The sequence below is a fragment of the Oncorhynchus keta genome, chromosome 14, assembly GCF_023373465.1.
Source record: "Oncorhynchus keta strain PuntledgeMale-10-30-2019 chromosome 14, Oket_V2, whole genome shotgun sequence".
NCBI classification, from domain to species: domain Eukaryota; kingdom Metazoa; phylum Chordata; class Actinopteri; order Salmoniformes; family Salmonidae; genus Oncorhynchus; species Oncorhynchus keta.
The window spans coordinates 70,159,559-70,185,899 of record NC_068434.1 but is presented as its reverse complement, the minus strand read 5'-3'; the positions used below and the strand labels follow the sequence as shown (position 1 = coordinate 70,185,899).

General features: G+C 43.4%; 2 protein-coding genes and 1 long non-coding RNA gene across 6 annotated transcripts; 2 read left to right on the top strand and 1 right to left on the bottom strand.

Annotated features, from left to right (window-relative positions):
- Positions 1 to 3,094: 3,094 nt before the first annotated feature.
- On the bottom strand, positions 3,095 to 14,675 carry LOC118393904 (uncharacterized). 3 transcript variants are annotated; one of them, XR_004827651.2, is made up of 3 exons: positions 14,399 to 14,675; positions 4,156 to 4,581; positions 3,095 to 3,778 (listed from the first exon to the last, which is right to left on the bottom strand). It is a non-coding gene; the product is annotated as an uncharacterized LOC118393904 (long non-coding RNA). The 3 variants fall into 3 exon arrangements; XR_004827650.2 differs by lacking the exon at positions 14,399 to 14,675 and adding an exon at positions 4,983 to 7,443; XR_004827649.2 differs by lacking the exon at positions 14,399 to 14,675 and having other exon boundaries at positions 4,156 to 7,443.
- A 180-nt stretch (positions 14,676 to 14,855) lies between these two features.
- gfod2 (glucose-fructose oxidoreductase domain containing 2) lies at positions 14,856 to 20,827 on the top strand. Of its 2 annotated transcripts, none has more exons than XM_035787087.2 (3): positions 14,856 to 15,066; positions 17,658 to 18,030; positions 18,882 to 20,827. In XM_035787087.2, exons 2-3 carry the CDS (start codon positions 17,778 to 17,780, stop codon positions 19,784 to 19,786), a joined length of 1,158 nt encoding a protein of 385 aa, XP_035642980.1. In that variant the 5' UTR covers positions 14,856 to 15,066; positions 17,658 to 17,777; the 3' UTR covers positions 19,787 to 20,827. The 2 variants fall into 2 exon arrangements, with proteins under 2 accessions (XP_035642980.1, XP_035642981.1); XM_035787088.2 differs by having other exon boundaries at positions 14,856 to 15,119.
- A 276-nt stretch (positions 20,828 to 21,103) lies between these two features.
- Positions 21,104 to 26,325, top strand: LOC118393903 (uncharacterized). Its single transcript, XM_035787089.2, has 3 exons — positions 21,104 to 21,626; positions 25,044 to 25,508; positions 25,688 to 26,325. Exons 1-3 carry the CDS (start codon positions 21,383 to 21,385, stop codon positions 26,125 to 26,127), a joined length of 1,149 nt encoding a protein of 382 aa, XP_035642982.1. The 5' UTR covers positions 21,104 to 21,382; the 3' UTR covers positions 26,128 to 26,325.
- Positions 26,326 to 26,341: the final 16 nt, after the last annotated feature.

Genomic DNA, 26,341 nt, shown 5'->3' with positions numbered 1-26,341 from the left:
TCAGTAGTCTGGTCTGGCATTTGTTAGGGCCTTTGGATGACAAAGGAGACCCTGAGGTTAGGAGTGCCTTTGCTTCCATCAGAGAATCCTGAAAGACAACCAATACAACAAGCACTATAGTTTGTAGACACATTGTAGTTTTCACGATCGACCCAGCTAATCACAGTACAGTCAGAATAAAAAAGCAATCATTCAAACTTTCGCATTCGTTACTTTAGGGTGGGATCATTAGGCAGATGTTTCAAAACGTTTTGCAACAAACCGTTTTTCTCCAAACAGAAATTCAGTTAGGCCCATTTTCGTTCGCCTTGATTGCTTCCGTTTGGTTCTTGGCTAACGATCAGCTTTCAAACAATATGCTTCGAACACACTGATTGTGAATTTGCGTTTTGGTACACCAGAAGTACATTCATTTCCAATGGATCGCTGCGTTTGCCTTGCAGCATTGCGTTGCAGAGGCAGTTGTAGGACGTTATGTGTGGTAAATCGAATGTATGCATCAAATTGTATGCGTAGACTTGACAGAAAGTAGTAGAATGTTGAATTTGTGTTGCACACATATCCAGTAAAAATAATGTGGGATTCCATAATAAGAAACAGTTTGATTGCATAACTTTACATATTTTATTCATTTGCCAAGTAGCATACATATTTATTCGATGACATCTAAAAATTAATTGTGTGAGCCTATATTATAATTTCCCTCAAATACAGTTTTGGAGCGAAATGCAATAATAGTCAAGATAGCAGAGAGTAGGCTCTTTCAACAATGAGACCAAACGGTGACGAAGGTGGTCTTGATCGCGCTGTTGGGCGGGTGTAAGGAACCAGCCCTGCCGAAAGCGCAGATCTGTGTGAGTCTAGAGATGGTTGAAGTCCCGAAAGCATGGAGGGGAGTTCCACCGTCTCATTCAAGATCTTCAACTGTTTGGAGAAGAATTTCGAAGTTACTTTCGTCTGAACCGAAGCCAGTTCGATCACCTGCTCCAAGTGGTTGGAGCCAGGATCGCCTGGATTGATACCAACTACCGGGAGTCCATCAGCCCAGTTAAACGCCTGGCAATTTGTCTCCGGTAAGCTACATTTGAGTACATTTTTAAAGCCTTTGATACCGTAATTGATTTATATTAGATATTTTGTGTGAAACCTAGCTAGCTAAAGGGCTCTAGTTAATAGCCCATATGTGACAGATTTACTTTCACAGAATGTTCATTAGGACTATAACTTTTCCCAAAGTTGGTTTAAAATAATTTAATGATGCAATGTTCCCAAATGAAAATAAAGTTAGGGTGCCTTCTGCCCTGATGAAGGTGGGAGTCTTCTCCAGGACCCCTTGTTGTTCAAGACAGTTAGTAATTCATTAAATTCTTATTGGAATTACTTACACTCTTAGAAAAAGGGTTCCAAAAGTGTCCTTCTGCTTTCCCCATAGGATAATCCTTTTTGGTTCCAGGTAGAACCCTTTGGGGAAAATGTTTATGTCAATGTAAATGTTATAGATGGAACCAAAAAGTTTCTTCAAAGGGTTCTCCTATGGTGACAACCCTTTTAGGTTCTAGATAGTACCTTTTTTTCCTAAGAGTAGAGTTGGTCTGGGCTACAGTTTGATACAGCCATAGACTGAATTGTACTGCTCCAAGGCATTTTTAATGATGGTTGATGACTATTACAATATAATTAGTAGAGCATAAACTAATGAGGTAGGTATATGAGTAGGTAGAATATGTGGGTGGAATTTCAAGTTACACACAATATTGAGAATTATATTTCAGATTCTTGACGACAGGGGATTCCTACAGGACCATCGGATTCAGCTTCGGAGTTGGACGGTCCACGGTGGCAGGCATTGTCCCCTCTGTGGCACAAGCCATTTGGGACTGTCTGGTTGGTGAATACATGCCTGTCCCTAAGGAGGAAGACTGGAGGGCCATTGCTACTGAGTTCCTGGAGAGGTGGAATTTCCCCAACTGTCTTGGCTCCATTGCTGGGAAACATGTCGTCACCCAGCCTCCACAGACCTCAGGTTCACAATTCTACAACAAGGGTACATATTCAGTTGTACTCTTGGCTGTTGTAGATGCCATCTACTGTTTCCGTGTCGTTAATGTTGGTGCTTAAGGCAAGGGAAGTGATGGTGGGACTCTGCCGTCGGCCAGGCACTTCAGGATGGCACCCTGGAGATTCCACCACCTGCATCACTCCCTGGGGCTGAAGACCTGGGACCCGGTCCCCACGTCTTCGTCAAGGCCTTCCCTTGAGACCTAACCTCATGAGGCCCTACGCTGGACGCCAGCTGCCATTGCCAAAGTCTGGAAGGATCTTTAACAAACAACTATCCAGGTAAAGGTTAGTTGTTGAATGCACCTTTGGGATTCTGGCAGCCTGGTGGAGAATGTATCGGGGAGTGCTTGGTCTCAGCCCCTCAAATGTCGATGCCTGCGTAAAGACAGTGTGTTCTCCACAACTACCTGCGGAGGTCATTCCAGGAGCAGCTCCGGGTGGAGACGGGCACACCAAATGGTCACCTACCTGATGTCACCAGGGCATGTGCCAACAGGCACTCCAGGTGAGGGAGAAGCTGACCACCTACTTCATCACCAGCAGGTGAAGTCCCATGACAATATGCCGTGGAGTGAAACAGCTCTTTGAAGAGCCCCCTAACACCAAGGTTATTTTAAGAACCATCCACTGCTGTCCATAAAATTGCATTTTTCCCCAGATTACTTTAAGTCTCATTGTTTGTCTTCATATGGAAGTTATATTTAAGTGAAATTTGGGAGTAAAGACCACACCTTAACCCCTTCCCTCTCCCATTAACATCAGTATTATACACACCTGGCATGGTACATCAGATGAGCAGGACCTAAGGTTATACGACATACAGTTAGTATGATAATGGGAAAAGTTAACCTTGGGTCCATACAAATAGTACAGTTTACCAACATATTCACTGCTCTGACAAAATACAGGTGGAGTAAAAACTAATTAGGAAGCGGATGTGTTTTTACTTTAATCTTGTTAGATCTGCAAAGGTGTAGGGAAGAAATAAGCAGATTAAGTCAAAATGAGATATTAATAAACAAATTAAACAGACTATGAAAACATTAGAATTTAATAAGTATTCAAGTACAGGAAAGAACATGACAGGTATGTGTTGTAAAAATCTTACAAAAATAAAAACTATTGAAAGAGTTGTATTTTTACATGCACACATACAACAATTAATGTGTAGCCTGTAAGAGAACAAAAAGAGCATGTATTTTTGGCACAGCTGCAGACAGATACAGGGACTACTCAAAGCCTAGACGTAGTAAGGAACTTCAGACATGGCCATAAAAGAGAAAGGGCAGGGCACTGGAGATCTGAGGGACAGAGAGGAGTGGTGTGTGTCTGAAAAAACAAAGTGAATGTGTAGCCACAATACAGGTAAGCACTCATTCCACCTTTAGTCTTGTAAAATAACAAGAGAATCTGAATTCTCCAGTGTCAGGTTTCATGCAATCTATGTACAACTAATAATGAATGCTATCCTAAGTATTGAGAAACTATTTACTTTATGAATTCCATACTAAAAAAGCCTACTAACAAGGAGATAGAAAGCGGAATAAGGACAGTTGGAAAATCTCAATTGAGGACAGTTGGAATGTTTCAGTTGCATTCCTCGTGCCCTCTCTCCTCACCTCCCGCTCAAAACCCATTGGAGGAGAAGGTCAAAACAACAACCAGACAAGTCTCCTTACTGTCCTTCCTGTGAGCTGGTCGGCTAAATTGACTATCTCTGGAAGGGAAGAGAAAAACAACACATAAGCATTACATAATAACACCATAAAAAGTGAGATTCATGATAACTTAATACTACTTGTATAGTGTAGTTAGTGGAATAAATATTGGCACAGTGTGGTAAAGTTGGTAATTCTTGCTGTTTACTCATGGAATTTGTATTTTAAATCAAAAGATGACTATGACAGACAAATATTTAGACAACTGTTTTGGGATATTTTCTAACCCAGAAACAACAGCTATACATTTTCCTCAAGTTAATCCTTTGATCTGAAATATCAATTAGTGTACATGAGTATAATGTAAAAATGACCTACTTTACTTCACTGACACAATACTTATGACTACCTGTGTAGTGGAGAAAAAAAAACATACCATTGAACTCCGCCTCAAAACGCAGCTAATGAATTTTAACCTTGATTGCTGCTTTTCTTTGCTGAGGCAGCCACTTCAGGGTTGGCAACAGGCTCATGGCAAAGAGGGTCTCTTCATCCTCCTTAATGTGAGGATCAGGTTGGGCTGCATCCCTCTCGATGGCTTTGAGGAAGGAGCCTCTGGTGAAATTATTTGAGTGGTTCTGGGGACTGGTGTGACGTTGTTCCTCTTCATTTCTCCATGTTTCTCTCATTTGTCTCCACGGCCACATCCTGTTCAAGGCCTTCAGTGGTCACTCCCGGGAGGGTCATAATAATCTCAGGAGGTCCTAGATTAAGCTGCTGACTCAGACCTCTTCTCTTTCTCTGCCCTTCTCCCTCTGATACCTGTCCCAGAGTCCTCTCCACTTCCTCCCACAGTCTTCTTCTACATAGACATGAACAGGATAAGCTAAACCATCACCTAGCATAACTATAGCTATTAGATAGCTATCATGTAAATGTCACCTACTGTACAGAGTTCTGACCAAATTATCAGGGGAAGTATCTACCATCATTTCTATTAACCTGACAAACTCACTCTCTGGCATACACTCTTTAAAACATGGTTATTTGGGCAAGTTATTAGGGGTAGTAACTATCATAATAAAGCACTGCTTTGCTTTATAGTGGCCAGGTCGCAGTTGTAAATGAGAACTTGTTCTCAACTAGCTTAGCTGGTGAAATAAATACAAAATTGAAAAAAATAAATTTTACCATTTCTTTCACACACAACTCATTGGCTAGTTTAGCTAGACACATCTAATACAAGCTCACTACCAAATTTACCTGACAAACCTACTATCGTGGACACGCAGCATTTTTTTTGTGTTTATGTCCCTGTAGCTTTCAGCAGTTGTGTCAAAAAGCCGGTTTTGAGGATACTGCGAAAATGATTCTCCCCATGTGTCCAACCGCATTCGACCGTCTGGCAAAATATACCTGCCTCAGTATAGTTGCCTAGCTGCGCAAAATGTTATGCAGCACTGTGGCAATGACCCAGTCGGTATGTTCGAAGCGTAATCCGTTTGTAACCCCCCGGAACCGCACGAACATAAATATTATTTCGGTGACGCTCCCAATCTATCAAGACCCACATCTCACGCAATTGGCCGTTCGATAGCCAATTGGCTCTCAGCAACGCTTCTACCACCGCGTCCGAGGATAATCAGTCTGCATCCCTCGCCTAAATCGTCAAAATAGCCAACTAGCTACCGTCGGGGTCCAACAGTGAGCTAAATAACATGCTATATGTAAATTGAGCAAACTCGCTAACGAATTAGATAGGATTACGAGTAGAACTTCTGTTTTTTTAGATCCAAAAACTACAGTTATGGTGGTGATGGAATGCCTCTCTCTCCTTCCACTCTGTCTGTATAACGTTAGTTGCATTGTGTCCTTCTGCCATGTCCCCTAACACGGAACCCACACCGGCTGCGCGCGTGCACTATCGTGCATACATTTATTTTGTCCCCTACACCAAACGCGATCACGACATGCAGGTTAAAATATCAAAACAAACTCTTAACTAATGTTAGGGTTGCGTAAATTCGAATCTGGTATCAGGATAAATATAACAATGAGTCACCGATTTTATACTGTAGCGACCCGCACAGACAGCTGTGTGTTATGTGTTAGGCTAGGAGGTGGTTGTGTTGTACTGACCAGTACCCGGTGTTCGCGGGGTCCGACCTGTCAATCAACCTGCTATCTGCCAATCACGGGAATGCCTGGAATGTTCTGATGCCGGGCATCCTGGTGGTTGGCGGAGTGGCGTGGAGGGGGGTTGGGCAGGGGGGTGGAGCATTGGAAGTTAAGACCAGGTTCAGCCTTTGTTCTCTCTCTCTTACGTCTGGGTTTCACAAGAGAAGGTCACGATTGGCTTGTGGGTTATCTGTAATCTATTTGGCGTGTGCTACGGCCCAAACAGTAGCCTGTGTAAAGTTGGTGTAATAAACCGTCAATTCGTAAACTCAAGCCTCTGTCTGGACAATTGTTCATTTATGACCTAGTCAGGTTACATTACAATACTATGTATTTTTTATTAGCCAAGTAATAAATGGCAAATGCAACTTTATATATATGGGCTCACTGTAATACCACGCAGAACAGAGAACTGACAAGTATGTAAACAGTATTCTCATACTGACATTGTCCCAACCCGTCTGTTGGCCTATCACAGTAGAGACTGGGCGTGGTTTAGACTCACCCAGCCTATTATTGATTGTTGTCGTACGCGCTGGTACCAGCCCCGGGCGCTCCAGTTGATAGATGTAACTTGCTGTGAAGAATATCTATGAGCTCATGCTCGATACCGTTATCTAGCACCTGGCACCTGTTATCTATTTCTGTCTCAGAAATAGGAATGGCTTCTATTTTAGCCCTTGGCAAAGCAGACGCTCGTTGGCGAGCGCAAGCAGCAATAATTGAATAAGATTCCTAAATCTATTTTGCAATGCTCGCGGACGTGACGTGGGCGGTGTAGTCAGGGTATAAGTCTGTTTATTTAACTAGGCAAGTCAGTTAATAACAAATTCTTATTTACAATGACTGCCTACCCCAGCCAAACCCTAACCCGGACAACGCTGGGCCAATTGTGCTCTGCCCTATGGGACTTCCAAACATGGCCGGTTGTAAATACAGCCTAAAATCTAACCAGGGTCTGTAGTGATGCCTCTAGCACTGAGATACAGTGCATTAGACCACTGCCCCACTCGGGAGCCCAGGGCAAGAGGTTGATAACAATGATGTACATATGTCTGTTAAATAAAGCAGAATTCAAACCTTGTCTTTTACTACTAAACTTCCTGGTTTTGAATATATGAAAACGTTAATTATCTGTCAATCAGCTGTCCCCTGTGTCTTCCCTTCAGAAGGGTACTTGTGTGAGAAGAAACCTATTGGGGAGAGAGGTAGGTGAAGGCTCAGTAATTGATGAAAATAGTTAGAAAATGATTGTCTAGGATTTAATACCCATCATTACAATGGACTTGTATATAATGTAAAATATTACAATAGCTTTTGGTTGATAGGCAAGTCAAAGAGCGCTCGCTTGTACATCACTTCAGAGGTAATTCACCTCTAAGAGAGTGCTCTCTATAGGCCTACTTGCAGGGGACTTAGCGAATTGGGGGCCTGTTTTTTAAAAATGCTGCGGAGGGGCCCCACTAACCCAAAATTGAACAAAAATTTGATTGTGGGGGGGTAGAGGCAGTTTAAGGTAAACGTAGAGGAGTGAAATTATATGCTGTATTTGACAAGTATCTTTTTAAATTAAGAGAGCGTAGGGCAGAGGTAGAGGAGTATATCGAAAACTACATCCGTGACCTTGATGGGTCATATGTCTGCAAAAGTCAAAATACACAACCCCTTAATTTTTACTATGAACGACACAAGGCAAGAGGAAAGTCGCCACAGCACACCACGGCAAACAGCTGTAAGGTCTACGTGTCCATTGACATCAACCATGGGCCCACCTCAAGAGTGTGCATCATCAGAAAGATGCTGGAGCACAAGGACAACGATAATTCCCACTCTGAGAATGTGACAAACAGCATCCACCCAGACCTGGTCACATATATTGAGATCTTGTCTCTTCAATGCAAGCCATGCCACGAAATTGCCAACAGCACCATGAACTGGGCGAAGAACAGGGGGTACACTGACATAGCGGACAGGAGATTCTTTCCATCTCTCAGGGAAATCCTGTACCTAAAGATTTGAATGAAGACCCTGGACAGGCATCATGAAAACGACTCCTGGAGTGTTGACTCGTTTGTGAAACCAGACCTTAAGAGTGAGATATTATACCATCAGCCTCTGCAGAGCAACAGATCAACCACAAATACAGCAAAAGGCAGAAAATATTTTAGGGTGGAAAGAATCTACCTTTTATGGACGCTTCATATTCTGGTGAGTATGGCAATAATGTGAAATTAAACATATATACAGAAGTCAGAAGTTTACATACACCTTATACAAATACATTTAAACTCAGTTTTTCACAATTCCTGAGATTTAATCCAAGTAAAAACTCCCCGTCTTTGGTCAGTTAGGATCACCACTTTATTTAAAAAATGTGAATTGTCATAATAGTAGAGGAGACCGATTTATTTCAGCTTGTATTTATTTCATCACATTCCCAGTGGGTCAGAAGTTTACATACACTCAATTAGTATTTGGCAGCATTGCCTTTAAATTGTTTAACTTGGGTCAAACATTTCAGGTAGCCTTCCACAAGCTTCCCACAAGAAATTGGGTGAATTTTGGCCCATTCCTCCTGACAGATCTGGTGTAACTGAGTCAGGTTTGTAGGCCTCCTTGCTCGCATACGCTTTTTTAGTTCTGCCCACACATTTTCTATTGGATTGAGGTCAGGGCTTTGTGATGGCCACCCCAATACCGTGACTTTGTTGTCCTTAAGCCATTTTGCCAAAACTTTGGATGTATGCTTGGGTCATTGTCCATTTGGAAGACCCAGTTGCAAACAGGCTTTAACTTCCTGACTAATGTCTTGAGATGTTGCTTCAATATATCCAGATAATTTTGCTTCTTCATGATGGCATTAAATTTTGTGAAATGCACCAGTCCCTCCTGCAGCAAAGCACCCCCACAACATGATGCTGCCACCCCCGTGCTTCATGGTTGGGATGGTGTTCTTCGGCTTGCAAGCATCCCCCTTTTTCCTCCAAGCATAAGAATGGTCATTATGGCCAAACAGTTCTATTTTTTTTTCATCAGACCAGAGGACATTTCTCCAAAAAGTACAATCTTTGTCCCCAAGTGCAGTTGCAAATATTAGTCTGGCTTTTTTATGGCGTTTTTGGAGCCGTGCCTTCTTCCTTGCGGAGCTGGCTTTCAGGTTGTCAATATAGGACTTGTTTTACTGTGGATATAAATACTTTTGTACCCATTTCCTCCAGCATCTTCACAAGGTCCTTTGCTGTTGATCTGGGATTGATTTGCACTTTTCGCCCCAAAGTACATTAATCTCTAGGAGACACGTTCTGTCTCCTTCCTCAGGGGTATGACGGCTGCGTGGTGTTTGTACTTGCATGCTATTGTTTGTACAGATGAACGTGGTAACTTCAGGCATTTGGAAATTGCTCCCAAGGATGAACCAGACCTGTGGAGGTCTACCATTTTTCTTCTGAGTTCTTGGCACAGTTTAAAGGTAGACCTTGAAATACATCCACAGGTACACCTCCAATTGACTCAAATTATGTCAATTAGCCTATCAGATGCTTCTAAAGCCATGACATAATTTTCTGGGATTTTCCAAGCTGTTTAAAGGCACAGTCAGTTTAGTGCATGTAAACTTCTGACCCACTGGAATTGTGATACAGTGAGGTAAGTGAAATAATCTGTAAAGAATTGTTGGAAAAATGACTTGCACAAGTGTCATGCACAAAGTACATGTCCTAACCGACTTGCCAAAACTATAAGTTTGTTGACAGGAAATTTGTTGAGTGGTTGAAAAACAAGTTAAATGACTCCAACCGAAGTGTTTGTAAACTTCCGACTTCAACTGTAAATCAATGACATTTCAGGCCTCACAATTTATGCTTATGCAGTCTACGCACTAGTTGTCAGGGATGAAAGTGGGCATGGCTTCCCAGTGGCAACGTTCATCATCAGTTATTAATAGACCCCCCCAGCAAAATGTTGCTCATGACTTTTGAGACAAGGTATTTGTACAGCTCCTCCTTGACAACTGTTTCTAGTGTATAACTATGACTTGCCATAACCAAGTCATTTTCTATAGTTTTTGAATCAAAATTTAACATGTTATACCTCTTTTCTTTCTTATTGTTTTTTACATTTTTACCCCAATTTTGTGGTATCCAATTGTTTTAGTAGCTACTATCTTCTCTCATCGCTACAACTTCCATACGGGCTCGGGAGAGACGAAGGTTGAAAGTCATGCATCCTCCGATACACAACCCAACCAAGCCGCACTGCTTCTTAACACAGCGCCATCCAACCCGGAAGCCAGCCGCACCAATGTGTCGGAGGAAACACCGTGCACCTGGCAACCTTGGTTAGCGCGCACTGCGCCCGGCCCGCCACAGGAGTCGCTGGTGCGCGATGAGACAAGGATTTCCCTACCGGCCAAACCCTCCCTAACCCGGACGACTCTAGGCCAATTGTGCGTCGCCCCTCGGACCTCCCGGTCGCGGCCAGTTACGACAGAGCCTGGGCGCAAACCCAGAGCCTCTGGTGGCACAGCTGGCGCTGCAGTAAAACGCCCTTAACCACTGCGCCATCCGGGAGGCCCCTTTTCTTTCTTATTGTTACAGTACATCTAGGGCCTTCATGATTTACAAAGATATGGAGGCCATAAAGGAAGTCTTTCCAAATGTTCATATTCTTCTGTGCTGGTTCCACATCCTGCAGGTAAAATATGATTGAAATGATGTGTTTGACCTAATAGATGTGTATGACATTTATGACATTTTTCTGGTATTAAGGTAGACATTTCTTCAGAGGACTATATATTTTGAAGGCTGTAAATGCCTCCAAAGACTCAGGAATAACAAGACAGGTTAACATCAAAGACAGGAGAAAAGTGATTGACTTTATGATCCAAGTGAAAAACCCACAATCAATGAGTAGATGAGTCTTTATAAAAAAACACATGAAGGTATTGGGGCTTCATTTAGTCAGATTAGGCAATTTGATATTATTTTGCCTTTAATTTATCACAGGAAATTATTACCTCATAAAAGTAGATTTGTGTAGCAATGACACAGAACACACTACATACAACCCTCATGGGGGTAAAGCTCTCTCCTGAAAAGGAGAGCATATTCCAAACATGGAATGCTATGCAATGTCCTTTAGAGGAAAAAAATAATGCAAATAAAAACTGAAACAAAAGGATAAAAAATAACTGAGCGACTAAAAACCACCCAAAGGAAAATCACAGCTAAAATTTAAAAAAAAAAATGGTATTTTAAAACTCTTTTAAATATGTCCAGTTTCGGCCCCCTTCAGGTTCTCTGCCAGGCTATTCCAGAGGCCGGGGGCATATTACCTAAAGTGCAAGAGGACCAGAGGGATCTACTGGGTACATAACTTGAAAATAATTACAATATAGCATTAATACTGGAGTAATAGATGTGCAGATGATGATGTGCAAGTAGAGATACTGGAGTGCAAAAGAGCAAGAGGGTAAGTAATAATATGGGGATTGAGTTAGTCGGGTGTGCTATTTACAGATTGGCTGTGTACAGGTACAGTGATCGGTAAGCTGCTCTGACAGCTGATGCTTAAAGTTAGAGCGGGAGATTTAAGACCCTAGCTTCAGTGATTTTTGCAATTCGTCCCAGTCTTTGGCAGCAGAGAACTGGAAGGAAAGGCAGCCAAAGGAAGTGTTGGCTTTGGGAATGACGAGTGCAATATACCTGCTGGAGCACGTGCTACAGGTGGGTGTTGCTATGGTGACTAGTGAACTGAGATAAGGCGGGGCTTTACCTAGCAAAGACTTATAGATGACCTGGAGCCAGTGGGTTTGGCAACGGATATATAGTGAGGGCCAGCCAACGAGAGCATACAGGTCACAGTGGTGGGTAGTATATGGGGCTTTGGTGATAAAACGGATGGCACTGTGATAGATTGCATCCAATTTGCGGAGTAGGGTGTTGAGACAAATTTGTAAATGACGTCGCCAAAGTCAAGGATCGGTAGGATAGTCAGTTTTACGAGGGTATGTTTGGCAGCATGAGTGAAGGAGGCTTTGTTGCGAAATAGGAAGCCGATTCTACATTTCATTTTGGATTGGAGATGCTTAATGTGAGTCTGGAAGGATAGCTTACAGTCTAACCAGACACCTAGGTATTTGTAGTTGTCCAGGGTAGTGGGTTCGATTCCCGGGACCACCCATACGTAGAATGTATGCACACATGACTGTAAGTCGCTTTGGATAAAAGCGTCAGCTAAATGGCATATATTATTATTATTATATTCTAGGTCAGAACCATCCAGAGTAGTGATGCTAGACGGGAGGGTGCAGGCAGCAATCGGTTGAAGAGCATGCACTTAGTTTTACTAGCATTTAGAAGCAGTTGGAGGCCTCGGAAGGAGTGTTGTATGGCATTGAAGCTCATTTGGAGGTTTGTTAGCACAGTGTCCAAAGAAGTGCCAGAAGTATACAGAATGGTGTCTTCTGCATAGAGGTCAGAGAATCACCAGCAGCAAGAGCGACATCATTGATGTATACAGAGAAAAGAGTCGGCCCGAGAATTGGACCCTGTGGCACCACCATAGACTGCCAGAGGTCCGGACAACAGGCCCTCCGATTTGACACACTGAACTCTGAGAAGTAGTTGGTGAACCAGGCGAGGCAGTCATTTGAGAAGCCAAGGCTATTGAATCTACCTATAAGAATGCGGTGAATGACAAGAGTCGAAAGTCTTGGCCAGGTCGATGAAGACAGCTGCACAGTACTGTCTTTTATTGATGGCGGTTATGATATCATTTAGGACCTTGAGCGTGGCTGATGTGCATCCATGACCAGCTCGGAAACCAGATTGCATAGTGGAGAAGGTACGGTGGGATTCTAAATGGTCGGTGATCTGTATATTAACTTGGATTTCGAAGATTTTAGAAAGGCAGGCAGGATGGATATAAGTCTATAACAGTTTGGGTCTAGAATGTCTCCCCCTCTTGACCACGGCAGCTTTCCAATCTTTGGGGATCTCAGACAACAACTGTGGGAAGCATTGAGGGCTCCTGAGTGGCGCAGCGATCGAAGACAATGCATCTTAGTGCTAGAGGCGTCACTACGGACCCTGGTTCGATTTTAGGCTGTATCACAACCGGCCGTGATTTGCCCAGCGTCGTGTGGGTTAGGGTTTGGCCAGGGTAGGCTGTCATTGTAAATAAGAGTTTGTTCTTAACTGACTTGCCTTGTTAAATAAAATTGAAGTCAGCATGGGCCAGCTTTCGAAACCTTGTAAAGTCCATGCCCCCGATGTATTGAGGTTGTTCTGAGGCCATATATATTGTATATTTCAACACTGAGGTTGGAATAATAGAGTGAAAATGATTACAATGCCCTTTTAGTGTAAGAGCTGTTTGACAAGACTGCATCGAATTTCATCCTGCTTTGGTGGGATGGCGTTTTGGCCTGGCTAGTGACATCACCAGGCGGTAAATTAGTTAACAGACCAATATGAAATAGATTTCCAAATCTCTCTGCCAATAACTCCTTTTCAGTTTTCCCCTCTCCAATCAGACCATTCCGACAGTCCTAGCTAAATTCTTGCTTAAGAAATCACTCTTTGCTAAGAATTTTGTTTAGTATATTTTTTACCATTTTAATTGAACACCATAACAGTAAGGTACTTAATATTTTACCCCAGGCCAGAAATGATTTAATATGGAGATAAAAACAGCTGCATTGGACCTTCAACCCCCTTAACCTAACCTTATTTTAACCAATTCGGAAATAGATCATGACTTAACCATTTATCTGCATAAAATATCCCATATCATACATCCAGCTCAGGTTACATATAGGCCTACTCTGCTAACTCCTCCTGCCCCTCCTTCGCTGACCTCACTCCCACTTGGACCCTCTACATATGGGAAAACAAAGGACAGAAATGTTGCCAGCATGGAAGAGCAATTAGAATGTGTCTTGTACATAAGTAAATAGCCTGTGGCAGAGAAACAGCACAGTCCAGTTGCAGCACTCACGTGACAAATGGATTCAATATTCAAGCTAAGGCTATTGGAAACAGCATATATGACTATGATGTATGTTTTGTTATCTTTATTTTCACAGAGGGAACTTAATTTGTGGTGTCAGATACATCAAGCACACTTCAATTTAAAAACAGTGTGAGTAGGTTTGATTGTAATAATACTCTATGAAAATAGATATCTAATATCATAGCTTAGGCTACATTTTATAATATAATAAGTCCCTTTTTTAATAGGGGGGCCTACCCGTCATTGATGGAAACATAACTGTAAAAATGGCATTAATATAATAACTAATACTTTTGTTTGCATGCCATGCATTAAAATATTTCTGAATTAACATTTACCATTAGGTCGATTACCTTTCATGATACTGGTGCGTGCCGTTTTATATGTAACGACATTCACACGTTATTGGAATAAAAGTGTACAGACATGTACTTTCAGAGTAAGACATCATCGACAGAAATTACAGTAACTAACGTTAGCGACCTTACCGAGTTGTCTTTCACTTTCTTCCAGTGTAAATTACTGCTCAGTCTGTCAAAGTCGCCAGTTTTTGTTCTTGATTTCATGAAGTGCAACGTGTCATACCAATGTTTGTATGTCTTTGACAATGCAACTATTTTTGTATCTGAAAACAAGCAATTATACTCGTAAACCATATCTAATTCGTTAGCTAATCTTGCTTAATTTACATGTAGCGTCGCATTTAACTCGCTGTCAGTCAATCGAACTAGCTGGTTGGACGCGGCACTGCTGCAGGAGGACTGCTTCTCCTCGAACGAGGAGGTGAAAGCGTTGCTGAGAGCCCATTGGCTATCGAACGGCCAATGGCGTGGTTCTTGATGGCTTGCCCCCCCCCTCCTCCTCCTCGAAACCAGTCTGGGCGTTGCTCAGATGGGCGTGACTGGAATTGTGTCGCTCCGACAACACTGCGCAGACTCATCTGGACAACTTCGCGAAGAAAGACGGATGCTGGGCGAACGCGGATGCCCAAAGTGAACCTCGAAAAGTCAACTGTTGGACAGAATACAGAAGTGTGAATAAATTGAGAGTCTTGCTCTGTTACCATGAACATTGGACCTGGATGGTGAGTCTTGCTGCCACAGATTAAACGACCACCGGGAGTCTGACCGAGGCGGGGACGTCGTCACATCAGCAGGTACACGGCTTCGCCTTCTAACAATCCGCGGCGCAGAAGTCATTGAGCTAAACGTAGGTACCCTAGCTGACCACATATCCTAGTCACAATAGTGGTTATAAAGATCCCATCGATTTTCAAAATCCTTATCCAGGGCCCCTGGGCTTCTGCCTCCCCAGCCACTGGTTAGTTAATGTTAGCTAACAAGCTAACCTATCTATACTGAACTAAAATAAACGTAACAATTAACGATTTTACAGAGTTACAGTTCATATAAGGAAATCAATCAATTGAAATAAATTACGACTCAATCTATTTCACTTGACTGGGGATACAGATATTCATCCGTTAGTCACAGAATTTAAAGAAAAAGGTAGGGGCGTGGATCAGAAAATCAGTCAGTATTTGGTGTGACCACCATTTCCCTCATGCAGCAAGATACATCACCTTCACATAGATTTGATGAGGCTGGGGATTGTGGCCTGTGGAATGTTGTCCCACTCCTCTTCAATTGCTGTGCGAAGTTGCTGATATTGTCGGGAACTGGAACACGCGGTCATACACATCGATCCAGAGAATCCCAAATGTGCTCAATGACTGACATGTCTGGTTAGTATTTAGGCCATGGAAGAATTGGGACATTTTCAGCTTCCAGGTATTGTGTATAGATCCTTGCCATTAGCAGCTAAAACATGAGGTGATGTCGGCAGATGAAGAGCAGGACAATGGGCCTAAGGATCCTGTCACAGTATCTCTGTCCATTCAAATTGCTATCGATAAAATGCTATTGTGTTTGTTGTCCGTAGCCTATACCTGTCCATACCATAACCCCACCATGGGGCACTCTGTTTACAACGTTGAAATCAGCAAACCGCTTGCCCACACAACACCTTTTACACGTCTTCTGCAGTTGTGAGGCCGGTTGAACTTAATGCCAAATTCTGTAAAATTACTTTTGAGTCGGCTTATGGTAGAGAAATTAGCTTTCGATTATCTAGCAACAGCTCTGGTGGACATTCCTGCAGTCAGCATGCCAATTGCATGCTCCCTCAACTTGTGGCATTGCTATGACTACCGCACCTTTTAGTGGCTTTTTATTGTCCCCAGCACAAGGTGCACCTGTGCAATAATCATGTCTAATCGGCTTCTTGATATGCCACACCTGTCAGGTGGATGGATTATCTTGGAAAAGGATAAATCCTCACTAACAGGGATTTAAACAAATTTGTGCACAAAATGTGAAGTAAGCTTTTCCCAAAATTTGAGAGAAATAGCTAGACCTGTAAGTGTTGGTTTCATGAGCTGAAATTTTAAAAATCCCAGAAATCTTTCATCCACACAAAATGTGGATGAAAGATTTCTGGGATTTTTTAAATTTCAGCTCATGAAAACAACACTTACAGGTTGCGTTTATATTTTTGTTCAGTCCAGATGTGGTTCTGCCTAGCCCTAGGTCATGACTCTTAGTTCCATTACACATTATACGAAAGCGTCTTCTGTAGGGGGGAGTTTTGATAAGATCCCCGTCACTCGGTCTGAACATTAACATGCATCGCATTCGGTAAGGTTTTGGAAGCATATTTACCTAATTTTTCAAATCGGCAAGAAATACTTTTCAGAAAATAAGGGGTTATATTTATACACACCTTGATAGGGTTATTGCTCCCACACTGCCATATCTCAATGTTACAGCGCTTGTTTAGGGAAAACAGACTGAAGACAAAATTAGCAATCTATAGCATGCCCCGAACACCTGTGTGTAAACATAACTTGACATGTAGTTTGGTATAATGGAAGCACCCATAGCTGTATGGAACTGTGCAAAACTTCTACATTAGGTATCTTCTTTATCTGAAGTATTTTTTTCTCGCTGATGAGAGATAAGGGCCATATCACAAGCAATGATTTGATGTTTCCAAATGTTAAAACACAGCATGGGAGTTGTAGTTCACACAAGGCAGACGGGGAAAGCTGAGAACTGTAGGGAGTTTGAGTGCTATGGTTCTGCTTATGTCACACATGCGTAAGTAGCAGTCTTTGCTGTTCTGTAGTGTGAACTACTTGGTTTTCAGCCATAGAACCATGGGTATGAATATCAAATTGTTTTAGAGAATAAGTTTCAACTAACCTGGCATTGGCGACACTCCTAATTCTCGATTCAGCCAAACGTATCTTCTAAAATGTCCAGTTGCAGGTGGTGCGTTTTGAATTTCGAAAATTCTCCATTGTTAAAATGAATAAATGTTTTTCTCCATGAAGTAATCCAACAATGTGTACGGTGCCATCTTGTCTATTTCAAATCTTCTCTCACTGATCGAGACATGAGTGTCATTGTGACATGCAACAGTTTGGGGTGGACCCATCTATCTCAATCAATACCAGGTTAGTTGAAAAACCTCTGGCAACGTGTTTTATAGGCAAGCCTGTAACTCGCAGTAATGGGTACCAAAAATCCTTGGTTAAATCACATCTGGTCTTACAATCTGTAGATAGTTGGACAGAGGAGCAGGTAGTCGTGGATGTTCAAAATCGTGCAATATATGTAAAAGTAAAACAACGTTTAGTCTCCATTGTACATAATAACAATTATAAAACATTTTCTTTGTTGCCAGGCAATAGCATACGGCAGATACTACCACTGTGAGAGAAGAGTGGTAGGAGTAGGACGACGTTGGGATGCTTGCGTGTCTGTGTGGTGCAGACCAGACATACAGTGAAGAGGAGTGGCAGCAATGTTGCCTGGTGTTGGTGTGTTTGGCACAGGGAGTACTGCACGGATGCTAGTTCCATTGCTGCGGGGGGAAGGGTTTGAGGTACGTGCGCTCTGGGGGAGAAGCGAGGAGGAGGCAAGATCCCTGGCGCAGGAGCTGGGCATTCCGTTTCACACCAGCCAATCAGACGATGTCTTATTGCACCCTGATGTTGACCTGGTCTGCATCTACATCTCACCCCCACTCACACGGCAGATTGCCGTCAAAGCCCTGGGTAAGACAACACAAATGCATGCACGCTTGTACACACACACACACACAGTTGGGTTCTATAGTGTCCAGCCCCACCCAGGAAGTGTGGCAGACTGTGGCTCTTTCCTGCCCCGTGGGAGAGTGTTGGTAATCACAGTAACAATCCCAGTGTTTACACCACAAACGCTGGCACAGTGCCTACACAACACTCAGCAAACACAAAATACTCTTACGGTGCTTTCATAGCACACAAGTAATTGATGAGGCCGTAGGGAAGCGATGCTTCCACAAACTTACATAAACAGTAGTCTCTGAACACTGATACTGGCTAAATTCCTCTTCTAATCTGTCTGGACTCATACCTCACATACACCCCCCATCTCTTTCCCTCTCCATGGCTGAGGCTCTCTTTTCCTTTTTCTCACTCTTTCACTGTATTCTGAATGATTTACAATAGAAGCTTAACTGAATCGTGAGTTTTGAGGTACTAGTAGGTTATGATGTCAGAGGAGGTGAATTGACTCTCTTATCTGGGTGAATTCCTGAGCGTTGACCTTAGCTTCCTGCTTTAGTTCCTGCTTCCTAAGAGTGTGTCCAACAACCGGCAGGTCCCTCCCTGCTCTGGGGGAGGGACTTGCTCTTTGTGTGTGTGCGCGGCAGAGGGGTCTGGACAGTATGTTCTTCCTCCTTCTGTGTCGGTCGATTGGTGGAACCCCTTAGTTGGGTGGGGCTTTAAGGTCAGGGCTGAGGTTATATTTGCACATAGACACACACACACAGTTAATAAATAGTGCCACAACCTACATACACACATGGTGGTTGTTGAAGCACAGAGGTGCTTTTCAGGAACATCTCTCTCTCTTTCTCTCTCAGGGATAGGTAAGAATGTGGTATGTGAGAAGGCTGCTACCGCTGTGGACGCGTTCAAGATGGTGACTGCGGCGCGGTACTACCCCCAGTTGTTGAGCATTGTGGGTAATGCTCTGCGCTTCCTCCCGGCATTCGTAGCAATGCGGCAGCTGCTGGCAGAGGGATACGTGGGTGAGCTGCAGGTGTGTGACGCCCGCGTCTATGGCCCCAGTCTGCTCGATCAATCATACGGTTGGACCTGCGAGGAGCTGATGGGGGGTGGCGGACTCCACACAGTTGGCTCTACCCTCGTGGACCTGCTGAGTCACCTGATGGGAGCACGGGCGATACGGGTGCATGGCCTTCTCAGGACGTTCGTGCGGCAGAATGGAGCGATCCGCGGGATCCGCCGAGTCACCAGTGATGACTTCTGTTTCTTCCAGATGCTGATGGGAGGTTCTGGACCTGGGACTGGGTCAGGAGTGTGCTGCACTGTGACTCTGAACTTCAACATGCCGGGGGCCTTTGTCCACGAGGTGATGGTTGTTGGGTCAGCAGGGAGGCTGATTGCCAGGGGGACAGAGCTGTATGGGCAGCGAAATGGAGGGAACGGGGAGGAGCTGCTGCTAGGGGACAGCGAAGGGACAGGACAAGAGGTCAAGGATGTCCCCCTGCCACACCTGCGGGGGCTAGGTTCCATGGTTAAGGCTCTAAAAGATGCTTTCCAGGCACAGGAAGAGCGTCGGTCGTGGGCGCGGGGGCCAGTTGCCATGGCGTCGACGTTTGAGGATGGGCTGTATGTGCAGACGGTGGTGGAGGCGGTGAAACGGTCAAGCCGCAGCGGAGAGTGGGAAAGTGTGGAGGTCATGACACAGGAACCAGATCCCAACCAAAACCTCTGTGAGGCGCTGCAGAGAAACAAGAACTGAGTACTCGTTTATATACACACATACTAATATAAATGATCTTCAGACCGCCTCTATGGCCTGTCCTGAGGAGACTGTCCCCTATCAACTACTACCCTGTGTCTGGTGACCTCTTCCGTGCATAAGGGCCACACTCAAAGCCACAGCATCCTGTCCTGCAAGCAGCCACAGCCAGGCAGACTGGTGGGCACACCTTCTACTTGATGTCAACTCTTCTTCTCAGCAGAGTTTTTGTGTGTGCATGCCTGTGTGTTTTTTTACATTTTCCAGCCAATCCGACCCTAGTTCACCTTACCCACACACATTCCTGTCTAATCAGTGAACACCTTGAAGGAGGAAGTGTTAAGTATTCACACTACTGTTTCTCACTGTGCCTCACTACTTCTGCTGATGTAAGAAATGTTTGAAGTTGTTTACATGTCACGGATTAAATGTAGGATTATCTCTTATACATGTGTACTATACACAAACTGTTACTTTTAAAAGAGTAACTTACTAACTCGAGAATTTCATAACAAATCTAACTTTACAACTTCTGGTAGAGTTTACAAGAAGATGCGTATCATCATCAGACTGCCATCACAGCAGAGTTACTCATGCAACCACCCTTGACTTTCAGTTATTTGATGTATATTTTATTATATTGCTTGTTGATCCCATATTCCATATCAGCATCTCCTGCACTGCTAAAATGCTACTCCAACCTCTGCTGTGTACAAGCCTGTGACTAGAATGTGTCTGACTATATGGTGGAAAGACTACTGTATTTATTTCTTTTTTACTTTTGCGTTTTACTAAGAAAATACTGTATGCTTTTTATTTAAGTAATATGTGTTCAGGAAGTGTAAATGTGTCTAATAAGCTATAAGTTTGTTAATGAATATTTATATTTTGTGTTTTTAAGTTATCATTTAAGTTTTACTTGGTGTTATCACTGTTACTTACACACAATACCTGTGATTTTGTTTTCAGTGGGGGGGACAGCGGCTGTGAAAACATACTGTGCTCGTGTTACTTCCCAAGTTAATAAATATCTCAGTCTTATTGCTGCCTCCGGGCGTGTTTAATTTACTCAGAAGTGAGGATTTTCAAAAATTACTGGATTTTCGGGACATCTGACATGTCAGCAATTTCGGTTGTGCATTTTGTTGCATACGCAGTGACTCTATTGCTCCCAATTTTCAGCATGTGACACCAAAATAAAAGACAAAGTATGAAGATAAAACAAACTGCTTTTCAATAGAAATCCCTGATCACACGTGGCTAGCCAAGCGCATGTGCACAAATACACAATCGGGTCCAACAGTCGACTCTCGGTGACTTTAGAACGTTTCCGAAATTCCGAGACCCGGAAGTACCTTTTCAGTGTTGCTGACGAGACGTCTATTAGTTACCACAACCACAAAGTCAAAAGGGCTATATCGTACAGATTCATGAAAATAAAAATGTGGTCTTAATTTAAGGTTATGCATAAGGTTGGCAGTTTACTTAGGGTTAGGTTTACAACCACGTTTTAATAAGATAGATTCTAGAAATGGCTAGCGTTATGACATTGAGGCTGTGGTAACTAGTGACGACTGACGAGACGTTTATGGGAAGATGGCGCCTAGAAAGCGAAGTGTCGTTTGGTCTTTTTTCAGAGCCGTAGATGAGAAGAAAGTGACTTGTCTGCTGTGTTTGGAGACCGTCCTTCATTGCGGCCACACCACGAACATGCTAAGGCATTTGCGTAGCAAACACCTGAACGAGTATAGTAGCGCGGCAACATCAAAAGATCGGTGGTCTGTGGCGGCGGACGACAACAGTCAACCAATGATGATGAACAGTGAAGACTATTGTGATGGTATGATTTGATATTATGTGAAGACGTTATCATACTTTACATTCGCATTACCTGATATCCGAGTATCAAACTTTCATTCGTCAACCCACGCTTGATGCAGACAGTGTTTTAGCTATTCCGTCAAATGTTTCCATTGTGTGTTCCATTGCTGTTTCCACAGCCCATGGTAGTGTTAGCCCATATGGATAGTCGTCAGCTCAATGACTGGGCGTCTATGGGAAGACCTAGTATGATAGCTGAGCCAGTCACACTTCGTATAAAATGAATGGAATGCTACTTACCAACTAGCTATATTATGCTGCACACACTGCTGAATGCTTCTACCAAAAACAAGCTAGCTTGTAATGTAATGTTAGCAGCTATGCTGTCTGTGTCCCGAATCAGCTGACTCATCGTTACAATATATTGATCGCGGAGAAACATGCTGATTTACGAACTGACTTGTGATAACATTCTCTCTTTTGGGGCAGGATGTCTATAACTTTAGGGTAACTAAACAAGCCAAGCAGTGTTGCCAGGTCTAGTAAAAATGTCTAACCCGGAGACACCTGAAACCCCACCTCTTTAAGGAATACCTAGGATAGGATAAGTAATCCTTCTCACCCCCCCCAAAAGATTTAGATGCACTAGTGTAAAGTGGCTGTTCCACTGGATGTCATAAGGTGAATGCACCAATTTGTAAGTCGCTCTGGATAAGAGCGTCTGCTAAATGACTTAAATGTAAATGTAACCCAATGACCTCTGAAAACCCGCCCACAAGGTCTGAAAACTAGCCCTAAAGTGTTGTTTTGCAGCCTCAGAGTTGCTACATTCATCCATGAAAGCCTTTTTCCATAATTTTATCGAGCGAATTAAGGAATATCTACGTACTTTTTTTACGAAGTGAGTTAAGAACCAAAATACAGTTTTCCATTAAAATAATAATTCTTCCAAGTATAAGAATGTTGCAAGAGAACATACATAAATCGCCTTCATTAATCTCTCCAGATTATTTTCCATCAATGGATGTCGATTTAAATTGTTTTAACTGCTATGATTAAACAATAAGGCCCTAGGAGGTGTGGTATATGGCCAGTATACCACGGCTAAATGCTGATCTTTGGCCTTAGCCTGGTATATTGGCCATATACCACAAACCCCTGAGAAGCCTGATTGCTATGTAAACAAAACAAAAAATTGGGGTCATTCCCATGGTACACAGTCTGATATACCATGGCTTTCAACCAATCAGCATTCAGGGCTCAAACACTATAGTTATGCATGTGCGTAACTATAGATAAATCTGACAGGATAATTTTTCTGGCAATTGTGCCTTATGTGCCAGATGTTAAGGCTACAAACTGTTATAAATGGCCTATTTGCGAGATTGATTTATTTCAATCGGCATAGGCTACTGAAAAATCTGCGTTTATGATTGCAATTAAACTTTTCCATGGTTTGCTGAGCTAGTTGCAGGTAGTTTATAGCCCCTGAAAGGCCAACATCTAATTTCAGGGAAAAGTCCACAATGAAATGTGGAGAATGATACATTCGTGATAGAGCTGTGACAATGATCACAACTGATAACTTCCTTTTTAAATGAACATGGCCATTAAGAATTGCATAACACAAGGCTACAACAACAAACGGAGCAATACGCTATTTATTAAATCATTGTGAACTTCCCCCCATAGCACGCGAGGGAGTTACATTATTTCCATTTCGAATGTCCACTTGCGCAGTGCTCGAGACCCAAGAACTGAGCATGCATAAAACCCTTCGCTTTTGATATGGTTTTCCAGAAACAAAGTCGACATTAGAATGCAGTTTATCTAATGTGCTCTTACAGAGCCTAAAGTTGTTTTCCTGTGCTTTGTTACCATTATTTATTGATGCGCATCAGTTCTAGTTTTATGGAACAAGGGTTGGAAATGGATTCCTCCATAATGACGATCTAAACACTATTATTTCAACTTTATGTGACTTGTTCAGCACATTTTCATTCATCAACTAATTTAGGCTTGCCATTACAGAGGGGTTGAATACTTATTGACTCAATACATTTCAGCTATTCATTTTTTAAATTTGTAAACATTTGTAAAAATGTAATTCCACTTTGACCTTATGGGGTATTGTCTCTAGGCCAGTGACCAAACAAATCTAAATTTACTAACTCAACAACATTTTGAAAAAGTCAATGGGTATGAACTTTCTGAAGGCACCATATGTAAAATACACGACATGACCAAAAGTATACGGACACCTACTTGTCGAACATTTCTTCGGAAATCATGGGCATTAATATGTAGTTGGTCCCCCCCTTTGATGCCACAACAGCCTCCACTCTACTGGGAAGGCTTTCCACTAGATGTTGGAACATTGCTGCGGGAACTTGCTTCCATTCAGCCACAAGCATTAGTGAGGTCGGGCACTGATGTTGGACGACTAGGCTTTGCTCGCAGTTGGTGTTTCAATTCAATGGGATTGAGGTCAGGGCTCTGTGCAGGCCAGTTAAGTTCTTCCACACTGATCTCAACAAACCATTTCTGTATGGACCTCGTTTTGTGCACAGGGGAATTGTCATGCTGAAACAGGAAAGGGTCTTACCCAAACTGTTGCCACAAAGTTGGAAGCACAGAATCGTCTAGATTGTCATTGTATGCTGTTGCGTTAAGATTTCCCTTCACTGGAACGAAGGGGCCTAGCCCACCCCATTAAAAAAAACGCCCCAGACCATTATTTATTTTCCACCATATTGTACAGTTTGCACGATGCATTGTGGCAGGTAGCGTTCTCCTGGCATCTGCCAAACCAATGTTAGTCCGTCGGACTGCCAGATGGTTAAGTATGGTTCATCACGCCAGAGAAAGTGTTTCCACTGGTCCAGAGTTTTGATGATGGTGAGCATGACGAACAGTTCTTGTACTGACGTTGCTTCCAGAGGCAGTTTGGAACTCTGTAGTGAGTGTTGCAACTGAGGACAGATGATTTTTATGAGCTACGTGCTTCAGCACTTGGCGGTCCTGTTCTGTGAGCTTGTGTGGCTGAGCTGTTGTTTCACCTAAATGTTTCCACTTCACAATAACGGCACTTACAGCTCTAGCAGGGCAGAAATTTGACTAGGTGACTTGTTGGAAAGGTGGCATCTTATGACGGTGTCCCATTGCAAGTCAATGAGCTCTTCAGTAAGGTCATTCTACTGTCAATGTTTGTCTTTGGAGATTGCATGGCTGTGTGCTCAATTGTATATACCCATCAGCAAATAGCTGAATCCACTCATTTGAAGGCCATGAATCCACATACCTTTGGCCATGTAGTGTAGCTGTAAGATAAGTTAGCAACACATTTTAGGTGAATGGTTGAGTCAGGCAGTCCTCAGTGGAATAACTTTTTTTTTTTTTTTATAAAAACATTTTTTTGCTGGTACACTTGTCTCAGTGGAGGTAGCACTAGAGGAGCAGCCCCCAGAGCAGGCAGCCTCGGTGAGTGACGCTGACATCACAAGTGCCATCAACGGCATCCTGAAGGCAGCAGAGGATCAAGCTGTGGTCAGAGACACCGGGGCTGTGATTGTGAGCCAGGTCAGTGCAGGGGCCACACCATCTGGCCGGAAGTGGAGCTCCGTGTGGACGCACTACGAGCGGTTGGGGGAGCAGAACCGCACGCTTTGTCTGATCTGCAATGAGAAGATCCAGCACCAGAGCAGCACCAGCAACCTGCTGCGCCACCTCTCCAAGAGACATCCAGAGGCCTTTGCTCGCCTGGAGGGCCACATCAAGAAACAGAAGACCAGCGATGTCCAGAAAACATTGCGTAGAGATGGCGACCCAGGCCCAAAACACACCAACCTGTCAAGGAGAATTGGAGGGATAGCACTGAAACAAAGCACAGGGAAATGTCCAGGTATGTCTAATGAAAATATGTGTGCGTATCGGTGTTGCTCAAATTGATCCCAAAATTCTGTATTTGAAGAACTGATGCTCATACGTGTGTTCATTTATGAAAATACGTAAGTTGGAGAACCTGAGCTCTTGATTTCATGCTGTCTTTCCTGTCTCCGCTCTCTTTCTTTCACTCTGTAGATGCATTTGATGTGATGGGAGCATGTGAAGGGGAGGTGCGTGTGTTGGAGCGGGAGCGTGAGCTGACGGAGGCCTTGAGGAGGGCTCAGCAGCAGGAGGCACGGGCACTGGAGCAGCAGAGGGAGCTCCTGGAGACATTACGTCAGGCCAACACCAGAGAGGCATCTGCAGAGAAGCTGGACCTGGAGACCCTGAGGAGAAGCCAGGAGCAGGAGGCCCGCTCCCTGCAGAGGGAGAAGGAAGACCTGCAGAGAGAGCGAGTGGAGTTGCAGATGGAGAAGGAAAGGGTGCTAAGGGAGAGGGAGGAGCTGGAGTGCTTAAGAAGGTACTCTGGGCAAGAGAGCAGTCCAGTGCAGACAGTGGACCGAACCACTGGGTTGTTCCAGGGGTGCGTGGTACAGGAACAGGAGGTGACTATGAGGGAAGAGGTTCTTGGTTAGGGGATGTTTCAGTAAGCCAACAGGACGATACTGTAATGTTCAGAAGTTGACCACCTATCTCATCACCATGCATTCAGACTCTAACTCAAACACCTCTCTCTAAAAGGAGGGAGATGGTGGGTGAATGCACTCAGGAGGGGGTTTAGTGATGTAAATACTTTTGTAACTTTTTTATGAAAATAAACCTGTACCATGTCATTAAGTTGTGGAGTTT

Coding starts and splice junctions, on each gene's coding strand:
- gfod2 (XM_035787087.2), top strand. CDS start 17,778: ATGTTGCCTGGTGTTGGTGTGTTTGGCACAGGGAGTACTGCACGGATG. Junction 18,031..18,881: donor GATTGCCGTCAAAGCCCTGG/GTAAGACAACAC, acceptor TTTCTCTCTCAG/GGATAGGTAAGAATGTGGTA.
- LOC118393903 (XM_035787089.2), top strand. CDS start 21,383: ATGGCGCCTAGAAAGCGAAGTGTCGTTTGGTCTTTTTTCAGAGCCGTA. Junction 21,627..25,043: donor CAGTGAAGACTATTGTGATG/GTATGATTTGAT, acceptor CACTTGTCTCAG/TGGAGGTAGCACTAGAGGAG. Junction 25,509..25,687: donor AAGCACAGGGAAATGTCCAG/GTATGTCTAATG, acceptor TTCACTCTGTAG/ATGCATTTGATGTGATGGGA.